Genomic DNA, 18,092 nt, shown 5'->3' with positions numbered 1-18,092 from the left:
TATAAACCCTCTTCCCTGACTGGTTGCCCTCATTTCCATGACTTCTACTACTATGAACAACCGATGGAGCTGTGCAGGGCCACATATTCAACTTTGGTTTTGAATGTTCTGTGTTTTTTTATGGCAGACAACAAGGCTGTGTGAGGCTTACCTCCATATAAACTGTCCATAGGACCAGTTTACCCAAGACATATCTGTGATTTCAAAGAAATTCCCTACTAGGGTCAGTGCTGCTGCTCCTACTACACTCCTAGGGTTTGTTCATTACCAAGCAAGTCCCCCCCCCCCCACCATCATGAGCAAATACAGTCTCTGTAAGCTCCAAGCCTTTGTAAACCCCTCAAGTAATCTGCAATGGCCCAGCTGGAAAACAACACCAGCATCTCAGGTCTTCTTTGGCTGGAGCCAGATTTGTCACTGATATATATGAGAAGGCTGTGATTAGGGTCTCAAGTCTGTTTACAGTAAATAGTCCCTTCGCTCTCTTCCCCTTTGTCTGCAGAATGTCCCCTAAAAGTCAGTGCAGCTATAAATGCACATAGGCTCCACCAAGGCTCACAGAGGCTCCACTATGGCTTGAGGATCTCTCAGATAAACACCTGAGAGGTACCATTACAGCACTTTACCCAGGTGATACGTGTCATGAGCTAACTCCGTTTGATCTAGGACTCCCCCCCCCCCAGCCGCCTCACCCATGTTGCCAGATAGCTGAGCAAACACGCAAGCCAGCATCCACTCCTCCTAAGCAAACAGACCTCAGCTTAGAAGTCCTGGTTTTGTTGGCAGCTCTGGGTCTGTTTTTTACACTGGGGAGAGGAAGGTGTTATCTGAGCTGTTTCTGTGAAATAAAGAGGAGTCTTCCTTGTGGCATCTTTAAAACTTATTTCCCGAGGGGGGTAGCTGGCTAGTCTGATGCAGCAGAAGCAAAAGAAGAAGAAGAGGAGGAGAACAGAAAAAAAGTATTGTCTCTCCTTAAAGACTAAAAATTTTTATTATGGCATAATGGGCTGCAGTCCATGAAAACTTATGCTATAATAAAATCTGTTAGTTTTTAAAGTGATACAAAACTCTCTGTTGTTAAAGACTAATAGTGATAATATTATCATCATCATCACTTTTCTTCCACAGGGTTCAAAGAGGCATACAAAGTTCTCCTCCTTCCTGTTTCATCCTCTCAACAACCTTGCGAAGTAAGCTAGCCAGCCTTTCTCAACCTGTGGGTCCCCAGATGTTGTTGAACTACAACTCCCATCACTGCAGCTAGCAAGGCCAGAGCTCAGGGGTGATGGGAGTTGTAGTCCAACAACATATGGGGACCTACAGATTGAGAACTGCTGAGCTAGACTGAGAGACAGTGGCTGGCCCAAGGTTTCCCACTTTCACGTCTGAATGGGGATCTGAACCCGGATTTTCCCAGGTCCTACTGAACCCTATCGTAAGCTTTCATGGACTACAGCCCAGTTTTCATCCAGTGGTCTCTAGACCACAGGAATTTCTGTTGCAATAAACCTTTCGTTAAAAAAAAAAAAAAGACTTGCTTTCTTGCGTTCCCAATGTAACAGACTAACAAGAGATGCACCCCCCACCCTACCCCGGAATGTGTCCTTTGAAAAATGTCGATCAGCAAGTGCTCATCCCCCTATAAAGAATGGTTCTGCCCGTCTACTCTGAGATAACAGCAATCTCTTTTCTGTCACTAGGGGACAAACCTACGATCAGATATGTCAGCAGCCCTTGCAGGAAAAGCAAACAGTGAGGTCAAGACTTTTGAAGTGTCTTCCGAGCTGCTCCTATTCCAAATGAATACAGCCCCGTTCCCCAAGGCACAGATTTCCACCATGAGTAGGAGGCATGCTTCACATTCACACATTGCAGAATCTATGAGGACGACTTGTCCATGGGGGAGCCAAACCCCTGGGGAGTCAAAGAGGGAAAACCACCCGAAAGGTTTGAGGTCACTAGCGTGTGGGATGGTGTGGCTCAGTGCGAACCAGGGGGTTTTGAGGAAGTTCAGAGGTTGCCTGAAGTAGAAGCCAGGAAAGGGCAAGAGGCAATGCAGAAGGAAATGAGCTCAATGGAATCTCTAAGTGTGTTCTCCATCACAATGCTACCAATAGGCAAGTACACCGCGAGCAGCCGCTGGGTTTACAGTCTTAAACCCACAGCAACTGGAGAACCACAGTACAAGGCTAGAATGGTAGCCAGAGGGTTCACGCAGCCAACATATCAGCACACACTGTGTTTTACTCTGCTACAGTCCGGAGAAGCTGAGAGGCAGCAGACGTGTACCGGACCTCATATACTCCACAAAACCCCTTCCGTTTTTAATGCTTATTGGAAGGAGGCAAGTCCCAGAGCACCAACTTGTGCAGAGAAGGGTGTAAGCAGGGAGTTGGGTTGGGTGCTGCCATCATTTTGCTGTCTCTGTAACACAGGGGTCGCCAGTTTGGTGCCTGTGGGAATACATGTGCTTGCAGAGGCCTTTCCTGGTACCCACAATGCCCCCCCCCGCCATTAGACTAGAAAGAAGCAATAGGTTGTGGTGCATGTCTGGTTGAGGTGTGTGGTTCTGCAGCTTGGAAATGTGCAAAGACTTGTCGAAGGTCATGGGCGATGGGAATATAGTGCGAATGTTGGGGTTTGCATTGTCAGACATCTGCCAGGGCCTGTGGCCGACCTCCAGGGATCCTTGACTTTGCTTCTACTCCTTTGTGCCACTGCCTGTTCAGCTGCCCTCTCCAAGCAAGTGAGCAGCAACAAGAGCAAGTCACTGGCCGTGAGAAGTGATCACACAGAATCAAAGAACTGCAGAGTTGGGACTGTGTGGATCCCTGGAGAAGCCCAGCCAGATGGGCAGGGTACTAGCCCAACCCCTGCGACCCAGGATTATTATTATTTTGCCCAAGCTGGGGTTCAAACACACAACCCTGAGATTAAGAGTCGCATGCTCTACAGACTGAGCTATCCCATGAACTGGCCCTTTGCATGGCTCCCACTACTGGTGGGACAGGAGACAGGGCAACAGTGAGACTAAGGAGACAGCTGGCAGGTAGTGCCTTGACTGGGTGTAAGACTTAGGCAGCCAGGCAGGTGGGGAGCAGGTGGGAATGACCTCCGCATTCAAAAGAGCTCCAGCTTACTAGAGGCTCACCCGAATCCCCAGATGACAGAAGACCTGGGCCTTGCCAGGCTTTCAAGGCAGGCTATTCATCAGCCTTCCAATGCTACCGTTTTTCATAATGAGAGTGGCTTGTCAGTGGCATCCTGTGAAGGTGAAAAGACAGAACTTCCATTCCCCCTGTTAGCTTTTCATGGTTCAAAGCTGGCTTTGTACGAAATTGACAGCAAAGACCAAGCTGGACACCTGCAAGGAACTCCTTGGAAAGCCACACTGAAAAGCTTTGACCAGCGCCCAAATCTGTTACCAGAGGATACTGCTGTCTCTGATTATTTGTCTGTTAGCAGTGTTCCTCAACTGGGTGCTGGGATGAGGAAAGCTCATCTACAATTAACTACAGCAGCTAAAGGGCTCTGCAGTCAACCCCAGCGACCTTTCTGGGAATACGTTCTCCTCGTCGCTGCGGCAGAGAGGTTTCCCAGAGCTCACACCCCTGGGCTGGGGGGAGCCATGTAAAAGCTGCATTTGAGGAAGCTAACCCCTTTGCCCTGCATAAAGCTTCTCTCTCTCCCTCCCCCTGCCGCTGCTTTCATTCTGAGAGATGCGTCTCCTGACCAACCTCCCCACAAAGCCCACTTTTAGCAGCTTCCTCCGAGTGTGGTTTGAATAGGAACCGCTCTGTTGAAGGAAAGGAGAACACTGCATTGCTGTGTCAGGGAGATTCATTTTAAGTTGCTCAAGAACGAGAAGCTGACAAGCACCCCAACCTATAAACAACCTGCTATGATGTCTAAATGGAGGCAGGGTTTCGCCTCAGTCAGAGACTGGCAAGGCCTCTGCAATCAAGGCTTAGAAGCTTAGAAACCAACCAGTGGCTGTTTTCAGTGTCATTTGCAAGCTCAGCCACCTTTGCTGACAGAGTGGTGCAAGTCGGGTGACAGGTAGAAATCCAGGCTGGAAAAGCAGCACCTGTTGAACTTCTGCCACCTGTGCAGGTATTACAACTTTTAGCAGGCAAAAGGTACAGGAGCCAGGGCACTCCGTTGTACAGACTGGCAGTTGATTCTTACTGGCAATGGAGCAGAGTTCTCCCTCATCCACCTGAGGGCAGGCCATGTGGCTCAAACAGAACTGCCTGTTCTCTGCCCCATAGCATCTGCACCTGAGGCAGCCACCTCACTGGAGATCCTAAAGTCACCGCTTCGTTTTCAGAATGCAGGAAGGAGAGTGCCTTTGAGAACGTGCAAATTTACTTTCCTGGTCCCCAAATGGCTACAAGCAACCTCCACACATCTGGGGTGTCTTTCTAAGCAGGGCTGAGTCCCACCGGCACCTTTCACTTTAGAAGCTGGCAGGGGTGCCAAGAAAGGCTCCCCACTCTTTGCCCAGGGATGCTGGCTGGCAGAGTGGGACCCAGGCAAGAGCTGGAAGGAGAACGACCAGCGAATAGAGGAAACTTAAAACTACGTCCCGGAGAGAGTGGGCACGCCATGTGCGCCACGACGAAGACGAGAGGGCAGTGCCCGCGTCCCAGTAGTGGAGCCCCCCCTCCCCTCCGGCAGCCCCCTCCCCTTCCCTCCCCGCCACACCCACTCGCGCCCCCTGGCGCCCAACCCGAGCAGGCTCCGACCTTGCCGGCGACGTCGTAACTACCGCCCAGGGAAGCGGCTTTTCTCAACAGCGGAGGCGCGGGGGTTCCGTTGCGCGCGGGAGGGGCGCCTGCCCCGTTGCTGATCATGGTGGCTTCAGTCCCCGGCCGGGCAGGGAGCAGGAACTACCTGCGAGAGGCTGGCCAGCTCCGGTCACGCTGCTTGTGCTGCCGCCGCCGCCGCCGCCCCTCCCCGGCTGCCCGCAGAACCGCCCCTTTCCAAGCCCCGAAGTGGCGGCCGTTGCGCTCAGGGAGGAACCGACGGAGCGAGTTCCAAAGCGGCTCACGGGACAGGGCCGGAGCCTTCACCGCGCCCAAGTCCCGCCGGCGCAGGATCTACTAACTTTACGCACACGTTTTGTCTACCCCCTTTATTAAGGATCGGGCAGGGGGGTAACTGCTGAGAGTGGCTCAGGGGAGACGCCCCCTTTCCCACGCCTCTTTCCAAATAGACCCCGTGAGTGGGAACTCTACGGACCTAGGATCATTCCTGGCCCTTGCATTCAGCATCACCAAGAATGATTGGAGTTACTGTCTGGCACACTTGCTAAAGATCCAAAGTTCCCGAGAAACTGGACCCTGACGTTGAATGTGTTGGGTGATTCCCCATTCTAAGATCAATTGATTTCCGTGAAACTAAGCAGCATTTAAAACACAAAGCCTCTTCCATCTAAAATCCACAGAGGCACATCTTTTCCATCAGTTTGACCTCTGATCTCTACAGATTTTTTTATTTTAAAGACTTTGGTTACATGCAGCATGACATTTAAACAATATCTGAGAAAGAGTAAATTTGATTCCAAATGAATTCTCAGATTTCATTCAAATCTTCTCTAATCTGAGGAAATCCAGTAATAGAACAAAGTGTGTGTGTTTCTGGAACTGCCAGGAATTCCTTGCTCAATTTGCACAGCAGTAAAGGATCGCCTTACCTAAACAATATCCTTATCTAACATCTCTTAAGTGAAGTTCTTTTCTTTGTACAAAATCATGTTCATGGGAATTGCAGAACACAAGCCCTCTGGCTAGAGCTAAAGGCATTTTATTCTACCCAAATATCACCAAATCTGCAGCTGGTGGAAATCAATTCTAGATTTATGATCAGAACTTTCTTCCCCTCCCCATCTTCACCAGGCTGACGGAGAAGAAGATCCCTTGGGTGGAAATTGCTTTATATTTTCAGATCCCTGGGATTAAACAGAAACTGGAGATTGCCTGAGACAACTCTGAGGCAACAGGTCTCCACAGAACACTTTTATTAAATCTGTTAACCATTTTGTAGTTCCTTGGAAAAGAACATGATAAAATGCTTTCAATGTAATAAAATAAGATGAATATGAAAATAGTCAATGCACCAAAAGAGACATAATTCAGCTCTGTGAAGTCACAAAATCCTGAAAGGTGCTAAGTCATGAAACAGATTTACTGCTCCCTGGGAATTTTGTGGGTGGGTCAATAATGGATAATTTCTCCACAGTGTTTGTTCTGTTGTTTCAGCTGCTCTAACAATGTCTACGTTAAAGAGGAAATAGTGGCTTGCCAGTGGCATGCTAGCGCCTTTTTGTCAGATAAGAACCCCCTCTTTACCTGTATCTATTTATGTATTGATTTTCTCAATTCTCATTCATGATATGCAGATGCTTCAATTTTCTATACAGCCAGAGAAGCAAGGGAGGTACATACAAATACTGAAAGCTTTAGCTTTCTTTCCAATAAAATAAAAAAGTTACTTTTAAAATAGTAATTTAAAATCTGCACATGTTTCATTGAAATGATAGAATACGCAAGCGCCACATTCCTTCCGTGGGAATTTTCAAATTATGGTTTTATCACGTTTGTGTACTTGCCCTTCTTCCAAGGAGCTCAGTTTTATACATAAGGCAGTTCCATGTTACCTTTTCAACTGCTCTGTATGCAAAAGTGAGTGACTCATCCTGTTAACTGAGTGAATATTTAAACAGAGGTCTCCTCTGTCAAACTCTAATGCTTTGTTCATCATACTAACCTGGCCCCTAGTTTGGCAATTCAGTGAATGCCCCAACCATCTTAACTCCCACATATCGAGAGAATAGCATTTTCTTTCCTATATTGGAGAATCCTGTATTGGGCTAAGTAGCCACGGGTGGCTAACCAGTGATCCTCAAGATATTGTTGGACTCCAACTCAAATCATGGCCAATGGTTAGTCATCTGTAGTCCAGCAATATCTGTAGTCCAGCAATATCTGGAGGGCAGCCAGTTAGCCACCTCTGCCATAGGCAGATCCACATGGCCTATGTATTTGGTACCATTGTTCTTATGAAACTCCACCCTTACTCTTAAAGGGAGATCATCTTCTTTGAGAATTACTAGGTTAAGTAGTAGACAAGCTTCAACTGTACCTCCCACCTAGAGGCTGATGAAAGATCAAAAACTCTGGAACGTGTATTATTTTTAAATGCTATTACTTTAAAATAAAATAGTGTTATTTTTAAAAAAACAACCTTCAAACAACCTAAAAACAAACATAATCCCTTAAAAAAAACTCTCTAACATATCCCCAAATTAATAAGTCAACAGTATACTTAACTAATAATTCTGTCTTTGATTTTCTATAGTGTCAGTGACTGAGAACAAACAATCTTTATGACCTGATCTTGCAAGTTTACATTTCTTTTCCTATTTCTTCAGCCAGCTTAATGAGGGATAGCATTGGTTGGCAAATACTTTTGCTCATGTTTCGCTTTGCAGATGAATCTAGAAGAGAATGGCCCCAGTGCCAAGCTTGCCAACCATGAAGCTGATCTCCAGTGACAGGAATGGCCTCATGTCCCTCTCCCATCCTGTCCTGCACTGGGAGTAAGTTTGGTGGCAGGGTGAATAGTCGAGTACAGTAGTTCAGGGTTTATAATTCCTACTGTATCTCTCATGATTGACTAGGAATCAGAATCCATACATAGTTCTCTAAAACCAGATCAGCTTAGACTTGTTTGCAGATCTGCCTCCTAACAATTTAGATCTCATTGTGCAAATGAGAAGTTGCAACACAGAAGGTCAGGTTGGGTTTCTTAGGTTATGTGACTGTCAAAAGTAAACCCATTTAAATAAATAAATTTAACCAGGGAGAAACTATGTGCAGTTCAAAGTGACAGTGCCCTCCTATACGTCTCCCCAGAAGGAAGTCCCACCGGGTTCAGTGGGCCTTACTCTCGTGTAGGAATGCAGTTTAAGGCTTGTTTCCTAAGTGTGCAGCAATGCCCTGTCCCTTATCCAGAAAGTAAATGGTGCGTGGAAACATAAGGAGATGGCGCACACAGATATGTTCCATTCATGCATTTATTTACTTATTTTTGCTTGTCCGAGCTACTCTCCAGGTCTCCAAGACCTTCTATTTAGCCCTGATTCCCCACTACCCGTCACTAGAGGAACCTGTATTTCTGGTCTCTGTAACAATGTTGCAGAAAATATTCGAGAAATGTAAAATGCATCAGATCAGGAAAACTGAAGGTAGATTATAGTTCCTTTGGCATGGGGTGTTTGAAACACCCGAAACGAGTGAAGGCTTCTCATGGGCGTTTCGCAAGTGGCAATGATGAAGGAATCCACAATGCAGAGAAAAACCTATGGTCTCCACACTGAGCCTGCAAATTGTTTTCTTGCAGTTTCATGAGAGAATAGTAACTTTCTGCTCCTGACACCTGTGCAGCCAAGCAGGTGCTGAGTTTTGCCCAAAGGCTTCGTAACCCTGATACGGAGTATGGCAAAACTCTTTTCCATGCAGGGCAGGACAGCTGAAAGTGAGAAAGTACAAGCAGTAACATTTTCTCTTTGCCAGTTCAAGGCATCAGGGTTGAAGGCCACATGAGGTTACCAATGGCTCCTAGCCATGATGGCTCTGCTCTGCCCCCACAGTTCAAAGCAGCAATGCTTCTGAATATCAGTTGCTAGAAACCACAGTGAGGGGGTGTCTTTGTGCTCAAATCCTGCTTGTGGGTTTCCCACTTGAAGGAGCGTCCCGCTTGAAGGAGGTTCTCCACCTCCATCATTCTACCCGGACACTGAGGTCCAGCGCTGAGGGTCTTCTGGTGGTTCCCTCGCTGCGAGAAGCCAAGTTACAGGGAACCAGGCAGAGGGCCTTCTTGGTAGTGGCACCCGCCCTGTGGAACGCCCTCCCACCAGATGTCAAAGAGGAAAACAACTGCCAGACTTTTAGAAGACATCTGAAGGCAGCCCTGTTTAGGGAACCTTCTAATGTTTAATAGGTTATTGTATTTTAATATTCTGTTGGAAGCTGCCCAGAGTGGCTGTGGAAGCCCAGCCAGATGGGGGGAGATGATGATGGTGATGATGGTGATGATGATTACAGGCATCTGGTTGGCACTGTGACCACATGGGCTATTGGACTGATCCAGCAGGCTCTTGATGCACCAAGATTGGAAGGGGGGTGGTTCTTCTTTGCCTTAGGCAGCAAAATGTCTTGGGCTGGCTCAGGACTGTGAACAAATTAAATTGCGAATCTTGACATAGGAACTCAATGGTTCTGGAATGCGGCTCAGGACTGAACTCTGAATATGGATAAATGGCAAAGAGCTGCCCTTAAGAAAGAGTTTTTTTATTTTATTTCCCCCCACTAGAAATCCTTTATGAGAGCAAGCAGCCGGTGTTTAAAATTCCACCAAGCCCTCTCCCCTAGCATTTATTTGGTTTAGCTGTTGAAAGATCTTTAGTGTGGTTTTCCAAGTAGCTAATAATAATAATAATAATAATAATAATAATAATAATAATAATAATAATAATAATTTATTTATACCCAGCCCATCTGGCTGGGTTTCCTCAGCCAGTGTGGGTGGCTACCAACAGAAGATTAAAATACAATAGTCCATCAGACATTAAAAGCTTCCCTAAGCAGGGCCACATTCAGATGTCTTCTGAAAGTCTGGTAGTTGTTTTCCTCTTTGACATCTGATGGGAGGGTGTTCCACAGGGCGGGTGCCACCACCGAGAAGGCCCTCTTTTCCATTACATGCATCTCCTTCTCCCCATCTTATCTTCACAATAACTCTGGGAGGTAGGCTAGGCTGAGAAGATACAACTGGCCCAAGAGGACCCATGGCTGAGTTGATGATTTGAACCTGGGTCTCTCAGGTCCTAGCCCAACTCTAATTAATATTAGGAAGCTTCTTGGCTTACAACAAATGGGGTGAGCCATGGGAGTCTTCTAGCTGTGTCAGATAAAAGGGGAAATTGCCTTCATGGTAGAAGAAACATCTAAGAGCCTTGCCAACTTCATTTTTAATTGTGCTTTAAAAACCCCCACTGATTTAATCTCTTGCAGGCGTGGGAAGTGAAAGCATGGCAGTGATCATTTTGAATTATAGGCATGTTTGGAACAAACGCTGCTAAGACCAGTAAATATTTAAGGGAAAAACATTCTGTACTGCTGAAAGCTTCCTTGACAGTACAATGCCTTTTATTCCAGAGACATGTGATTTATTAGATTTTGGGGCTTGTGGGTTGGCTCGTTGCCTTTTTATTGGCTGAACAACACTTATTTTTATTTTACCGCCTGCTCTCTACAATAAGCAGGAGAGGCTCTTTTCTGTGTCCCACATAGCATGGATGGTAGCAAGTGACAGGCTGATTTTATTTTATTTTTTGAATATTTTGAATAAATAATTGCTTTCAATTGCTTTTACCAATAATTTTATCATTTTATTCTTTTTGTAAACCACTTTGAAGTTTTTTTTTTAAAAAACAATCAAGTGGTGTATAAATTTTATGAAATGAATGAGTGAATGAATGAATAAATAAATAAATAAATACCTTCAAGTGAGTTGAAAACGCAATTCTCAAGATCAAACCTATTTTTCCTAAAATTGCCACAAGGGGGCAGGCTTGCGCTTCAGAGCCTCTCAGAATTTATCCTATACAGTACAGTACAGTACTGTATATTTTGATAGCCAACTCATTCTGGGAGCAAGGAACCTCATGTAACCGAAACAGCATCTTCCTCACACTAAAGGAAGATATCAGCAGCCTTGGGGGAAGTCTAAGGTTTGCAAAGTTTACTAAAACAAATTAGAGGCAAAAACACCCCAATGACAGCAGAACATGTTTAGTAACTGCTGAACAATGACTAACTGGGGTTGGAAGAAAAACCTGGGGGATTGGGGGGGGGGAGGTTTAAGGAAATTAAATGGAGTTTTCCTGAAAAGGGCACAGTTCGCTAGCATCCTGAAAAGGAGCACTCCACACATTTTCTTCCAGGTCCTATGTGTTTGTTGACTATCTCAAATAGCAGCATTTCTGCAGAAATGAGCCATGGTCCTTTAAAAAGTAACTATTTAATCAATTCAATTAATAGTGACAACAGCTTTTGCATTCTACCATAACTTTTCCCAAAAATGTTCTTCCACAGGGAAAAAATATTTTTGCCAAAATTACCCCTCCCTCTAGCAAGCAATCTAATCGTACATTTGTTGCAAATTACTCTGCTGATTTCATTCCCTTCACTCAGCCAGAAAGGGGAAAGGTCTCTCCTTTGTTAGGTAAAGGTAAAGGGAACCCTGACCGTTAGGTCCAGTCGTGGCCGACTCTGGAGTTGCAGCGCTCATCTCGCTTTATTGGCTGAGGGAGCTGGCATACAGCTTCCGGGTCATGTGACCGCTTCTGGCAAACCAGAACAGCGCACGGAAACGCCGTTTACCTTCCCGCCGGAGCGGTCCCTATTTATCTACTTGCACATAACGTGCTTTCGAACTGCTAGGTTGGCAGCAGCAGGGATCAAGCAACGGGAGCTCACCCCGTTGCGGGGATTCGAGCCACCACCCTTCTGATTGGCAAGCCCTAGGCTCTGTGGTTTAACCCACAGCGCCACCTGTGTCCTCCTCTCCTTTGTTACTTTTCATCAAACAGTAAGACAAGCAATGGGTAAAGGTTATGAGATAGCCATTTATAATTAACAATCCTGGAGTGACTCCCGTGACCATATCAAAGAAGAAAATACGTCACATACCATATTTGGAATCTGGGTGAGTATAACAGAAGAAATCACCTACAAACGGACTGTGAACATGGTACATTTACACTGTTTATGCAGTTATGGGAATTGGTGCCAGGGATGGTGGCCTTCAACAGATAGGCCCAAAAAGCAGTTCCCCCTGGCCTGGTGCCTTCCAGATGTTTTTGGACCACAGCTTCTATAAGCCTCAGTCAGTGTAGCCAACGGTCAAGGATGGAGGGACATGCATCCCAAAACATCTGGATGGAACAACACCAGGAAATGCTACTCATGTCATGTCACACCCCCCCCCCTGGTTTTTGAAAAGGCCTTCTTAATAAAGCTGTGGGATGAGAGAGCCTATAGCTATGAGGCATTTCACAGCAGTGGCGTAACGTGGGTTGCTAGCACCCGGGGCTGGGAGGGAGGGAAACAGATAGAGTACACATCATGCACATTCAATTATCTAACAGCATCCGCATCACCCAGGAGATTGCAACCACAGAGATAATAAAAGAATAGTTGTTCCCTTGTCTGGAAAGGCCACTTCCTGGTTTGCATGAAGAAGCTGTTTTCAACGGAGCCAAGCGATGTAATTGCGTAGCTGTATTGAGGCAGCACCAGGTGTTGAAACTTCCCATCCCTAACAATTTTTGGCGCCCCTGCAGCCCACCCCACGCCATGCCACTGTTTCCCAGAGCAGCGCAAGAAGTGCCACCATCTTGGGCTGTGGAAGAGGAAGGTTACAGACCTGGCTGGTGTGCTGTGCAGGGTGCCTCTGGGATGGGGCGATGTTTGCTCACAAGCAGCCGATGGAGCCCAAGGCTGAGTGGAATCCATCCAGGCAGGAGAGGAGGAAAGGCAGGAAGCAAAAGGCACGGACAAGGCGAGGAGGCAGGGCAAGGCAAGGCAAGGCAAGGCAGGCAAGCTAGGATCACAAGGCAGGAACACGGTGTGAGCAGCAGTTAAGCAGGACTCCTCAAAGGGCCAAGGGCTACTTGCAGTGGCGTAGTGTGGGGGGTGCAGAGGGGCCCGGCCGCACCGGGCGCAACATCTGGGGGTTAGGGTTAGGGTGCGCAAATCCACGGGTTAGGGGGCGCAAATTACTTGCCTTGCCCCGGGGGCTGACAACCCACGCTACGCCACTGGCTACTTGGTGAGAGCAGGAAGCTGACACGTGACTTGACTCTAGCCAATCAGGGGCAGAGGGAGATGGGCCTCCATCACCCTTTCCTTCTCTGTCTCCCAATTCTTCCCCCCCAAGCCAGACCCAAGTGGTGACACGTAGAGCAGCCATGTTCTGGCCTAGGAAATGTTTGGCCTTTTCCTCAAGTCCTCTCCTGGGTCTGATGCCTGCCATGAAGGGCCACTGTACCTGTCATTCAGTGGCAAAAGATAATAATATAATAAATTTTATTTATACCCCGCCCTTCCCAGCCAAGACTGGGCTCAGGGCGGCTAACACCAGGTATAAAAACTATTGATTAAAATACAACTTAAATACAAGATTTAAATAATGAAAAGATGAAAGCCATTTATGCACAACTAAGTGTGTGTGTGTGCACACATCCTGAAAATGTACCTAGCCATGTGGGCCCAGGGACATCTCTGCTCACTGTGGTTGTTTCATTCCTTGCTTGTGGTAAATGGGTCATCTGTCTCATTTGGAATAAAAATATTTATTTATTTATTTGTTTGTTTGTTTGTTTCCCTGCCCATTTGGCTGGGTATCCTCAGCACCTATGGGTGCCTTCCAACACATATAAAAACATAATAAATTGTCAAGCATTAAAAACTGTGGGGTATTTTTAATGTTTCTTAATTTTTTTTTTTTAATGATAGGCAGGCCTCAGATTGTCTTCTTCTCCCCTAGGGGTCTCTTCGGAAGGTGAACTGCCTTGAATAGTGGATGGTTCAGTAGTTCAGACTTTAAAAGGCCTAAGCTTACAGACCTCCCAAATGTCCCTATTTTCCAGGGACAGTCCGGGATTTACAAATACCATCCCAGTTTCTGTTTTGATACTGGAATGTCTCACTTTCCCTTAGGATGTCCTTGTTTTCATTGGGTAAATGTTGGAGGGCATGATAGGACATCCCTATATTCACCGGAGAGATGTTGGAGGGCCTAGAGTTATGCGACCACTGAGTCAAGGAGATAATTAACTATACAACCTTTAAAAGACATCTGAAGACAGCCATGTCCAGGGAAGTTTTTTTAAATGTTCAAAGTTTTAATACATTTTTACATATGTTGGAACCTGCCCTGAGTGACTGGGGCAATCCAGTCAGATGGATGGGATATAATACTACTACTACTACTACTACTACTACTAATAATAATAATAATGTAAAGGTAAAGGGACCCCAGACCATTAGGTCCAGTCGGGACCGGAGCGGTACCTATTTATCTACTTGCACTTTGATGTGCTTTCAAACTGCTAGGTTGGCAGGAGCAGGGCCTGAGCAACGGGAGCTCACCCCGTCGCGGGGATTCGAACCGCCAACCTTCTGATTGCCAAGTCCTAGGCTCTTGTCCTAGCGCCACCCACGCCCCCAATAATAGAATAGGACGTCCCTATTTTTATCAGAGAAATGTTGGAGGGTATGAGCTTATCCTGCCGGTTTTAGAGTTGGTCACTCATCCTTCTCAGACAGGTTGACAGGAGGGAGATTTTTGTGCGTGCACACACACACACACACACACACACACACGGAAACAACATATATAGCAGGTCACAAGGTGGTTGCTGTGCATCATGGGTGCCTCGAGTGAAGACACTTTCTAGCTAGCCACACATTTCGGGGTGTGAAGCAATGGCTGGCAAAGTGGCACAAATGTGCCTTCTGCCCTGTTTATCCCAGTCACTGGGAGAGCTTTGCATACATCAGCACTGCTCTTATCACTTAGTTTTGCTAGGTGTGTTATTAAAGAACACCTTGTGTGTGGGACACGCCATCGCGGCTCAGGCATGGTGTTGCTGCAAGATACCAAACAATGAAAAACAACGACGAGGGTGCTTTTTTGGGGGGGGGGGGAGGCATGGCCTATACTGAATACATCGTGGCAGAAGCAGAAATAAGCCAATTAGAAAACCATTTAGCAAAAATAATATGTGCTTGAGGGGGCTTACACATGGCATGTGCATAAAAATCCAGGGTGCTGCGTCCGTTAAGGAAAAGAAGATTTATGAGGGGGCAATTTTTGGTAGACGTTTCTGCATGTGTGTGTGATGGAAAGTGGAACAATTTTTAGCTGCTTAATGGAACTTCCCCTCCCTTCTCACCCCCTTCTCACCCGCACTTCCTTTGAATTTGCTCCAGACAGCTGGCGGGTTGGGTAGGGTGGCTGAGCAGGGGAAGGAGACGGCGCTCCATTGTGCACAAGTGGAAGTTGTTCCATGCATGTAATGACTTAAAGGAAGGTAAAGGGACCCCTGACAATTAGGTCCAGTCGCGGACGACTCTGGGGTTGCGGCGCTCATCTCGCTTTATTGGCCAAGGGAGCCAGCATACAGATTCCGGGTCATGTAGCCAGCATGACTAATCTGCTTCTGGTGAACCAGAGCAGCGCACAGAGACGCCGTCTACCTTCCCGCCGGAGCGGTACCTATTTATCTACTTGCACTTTGATGAGCTTTCAAACTGCTAGGTGGGTAGGAGCAGGGACCGAGCAATGGGAGCTCACCCTGTCGTGGGGATTCAAACTGCCGACCTTCTGATCGGCAAGCACTAGGCTCAGTGGTTTAGACCACAGCGCCACCTGTGGCCCTATTTAATGACTTGGTCAGATACAACCCCCAGTTCCTGTTCCCCCAACACACAGAGGGCTGTTTGTCTTCTTGTGGGGCTCCAGGTAGATATTTGCAGGGGTAAATATGCACCTGGAATGTTATTGGGGGGGGAGCGGTTTGCGGGTGGCAATTGCAGTGGGAAAGGGCTGGGCAATGGGTAGGGTTAAGCAGCCCTTTCTTCTCTAGAAGTATCCATAAAAAGTTTCCTTGGGTCTGAAACTGAATGGCCTTCCTTTCACCTATTCTCTGGCAATAGACCTCCTCTTTTAGGAGAAGGGTCACAGCTCAGTGGCAGAGCATCTGCTCTGGATGCAGAAGGTCCCAGGTCGAATCCTGGCATCTCTAACTAGGACTGGGAGAGATTCCTGTCTAAATTCCTGCTGTCAGTCCGTATGCAATACTGAGTGCGAGAGACCAATGGCTCAGTATAAAGCAGCTTCCTCTGTCCTCTGCTGCTGGGCTCCGTTTCTCCCTCTGCGATTTACGCAGATGATGCCCATCTGTCCACCCAGGCATTTGTGAGGGTTTGTGAGTGGTATCTGACTGGTCTGCTATGGATTATAATGCATTCCATTGTATTTTCATGTGCTGATTTTATTGGAATGGCATTGTACATATTGCTTTGTACATATTTTATTGGAATGGCATTGTACATATTGCCTCCCTAGTATTACTGATGAGGAGTGGTACAGAAACGTTTTCAATAAATAAACGCACACACAAATGTTAAATAAACAAGTGTGTGTGTGTGTGTGTGTGTGTGTGTGTGTGTGTGTTGGTGCCTAAGGCAGAAAATGTGTCTGATGCTCCCAATGGTAAATATATAATAACAGACAAAATAATTGACAATGTGCTGCACTTTGATGGTACTACGCACACACACACACACACACACAGACGAATAGCGATAAGGCAAGTGGAAGTCCTTTCTGTGCTCATTCTTTTTCTTCTGTTTCATTAGTAGGGGCTGATGATGGAAAGGGGAAGAATCGGACAGAAACTTTCCAATGTTTATTACTGCCCTTTCCACGGGGTCAACCACCTGTGCTGCGATTAGGTTAATCTAGGCTGTGTGCTCTGACTGGCTGGCAACATGGAAGGACTCCTCCTCCATGTTTCTAATGGATCTAGGAAGAGCCTCACGAGGCACCAACTTCATCAGCTGCAATGGTGGCAACAGGGGTGAGAGGAAAGGAATGAAGAAAATGAAGGAAAATAGCAGGAACAGCACAGAGTTCTAGGACTGGGTGAGGGATGGTGTAGAGAACTTCTGTCCAGGACAGCCATAGATTTGGTATACTGAGCAGGTTCTGGGTCCTCCCACCAACTTCTGTTGGTACAGCTCCCATCATCCCTGGACACTGACCCTTCTGGCTGAGGCTATTGGGAACTGGAGTCTAATAATACCCATAAAAGGTAAAGGACCCCTGACAGTTAAGTCCAGTCGCGGACAACTCTGGGGTTGCAGCGCTCATCTCGCTTTACTGGCCAAGGGAGCTGGCATTTGTCCGCAGACAGTTTTTCCGGGTCCTGTGGCCAGCATGACTAAGCCACTTCTGGCGAAACCAGAGCAGCGCACAGAAACGCCGTTTACCTTCCCACCGGAGCGGTACCTATTTATCTACTTGCACTTTGATGTGCTTTCAAACTGCTAGGTTGGCAGGAGCTAGGACAGAGCAACGGGAACTCACCCCCATCACGGGGATTCAAACGGCGATCTTCCGATTGGCAAGCCCTAGGCTCAGTGGTTTAGACCACAGCGCCACCCGTATCCCTAATAATACCCATAGGACCACAGATTTCTTATCCCCAATGTAGAGATATCTGGAACCCCATAAATAAGTGTACCATCCTGGTGTTTAGGCCAGTTTCCCGATGATGCAGTCTTCGATTTAATTTGCTACCACCATCTGCTGGGCTTCATTGCATAGGAAGCCAGATGTCTGTACTTCTTGTTTAGTAAAGATCTGCCATCATTTAAGTAACCATTCTCAAATATGCCTAGAGTAGCCGAGTAGCCCTTACGGTAAATCCGATGCCCACAGTTGCTGAAAAAGAGCCTGGGATGAACTTGCCCTGGTCAAACTGAACCAGCAGTGATGTCTTCCCAACTCCACTGTCTCCAACCAGGATAGTCTGCGGGAATCAGACAAAAAAATATCAGGTTAGCATCCGAATTAAAAGGGCCGAGGCCGCATTTCTCTGTTCTCAGTGTACAAATGCTGGCAGCAAATTAACTGGTAACTTTGTAATATTGGAGAGACGTGGTTAGACATGGGTTTGAGCACGACACCCACAGGAATATTTCAGGGGGAGAAGCAAAGTAAATACAGCCATACCTGTTTTCAAACAGCTTAGTTCTTGAACGTTTTGGCTCCCGAACGCCGCAATCCCAGAAGTGAGTGTTCTGGTTTGCAAACATTCTTTTGGAAGCCGAACGTCCGATGGGGATTCCGCGGCTTCCAATTGGCTGCAGGAGCTTCCTGCAGCCAATCAGAAGCCGTGCTTTGGTTTTCGAATGTTTTGGAAGTCGAATGGACTTCTGGAACGGATTCCA

General features: G+C 46.9%; 1 protein-coding gene and 1 long non-coding RNA gene across 5 annotated transcripts in view; one reads left to right on the top strand and one right to left on the bottom strand.

Annotated features, from left to right (window-relative positions):
- The window catches only part of LOC310699462, a 222,481-nt gene that overhangs the window by 132,900 nt on the left and 71,489 nt on the right, over positions 1-18,092 (top strand). The gene's annotated exons all lie outside the window — the stretch shown is intronic.
- The window catches only part of RAB37 (RAB37, member RAS oncogene family), a 69,345-nt gene that overhangs the window by 20,582 nt on the left and 30,671 nt on the right, over positions 1-18,092 (bottom strand). For 2 of the 4 annotated variants that reach the window (XM_083487268.1, XM_083487271.1), the window contains exon 2: positions 17,561-17,671. In XM_083487268.1, the coding sequence (XP_083343394.1) occupies positions 17,561-17,671 (111 nt within the window). Of the gene's footprint in view, positions 1-4,748; positions 5,233-17,560; positions 17,672-18,092 lie in introns of those variants that run through there. The other 2 variants (XM_083487270.1, XM_083487269.1) reach the window with 2 other exon arrangements.

Source organism: Podarcis liolepis (assembly GCF_965112155.1).
Source record: "Podarcis liolepis genome assembly, chromosome: 2".
In the NCBI taxonomy this organism is placed as follows: Eukaryota; Metazoa; Chordata; class Lepidosauria; order Squamata; family Lacertidae; genus Podarcis; species Podarcis liolepis.
The sequence above is the reverse complement of the archived record's forward strand: the minus strand, read 5'-3'. Positions and strand labels throughout refer to the sequence as shown.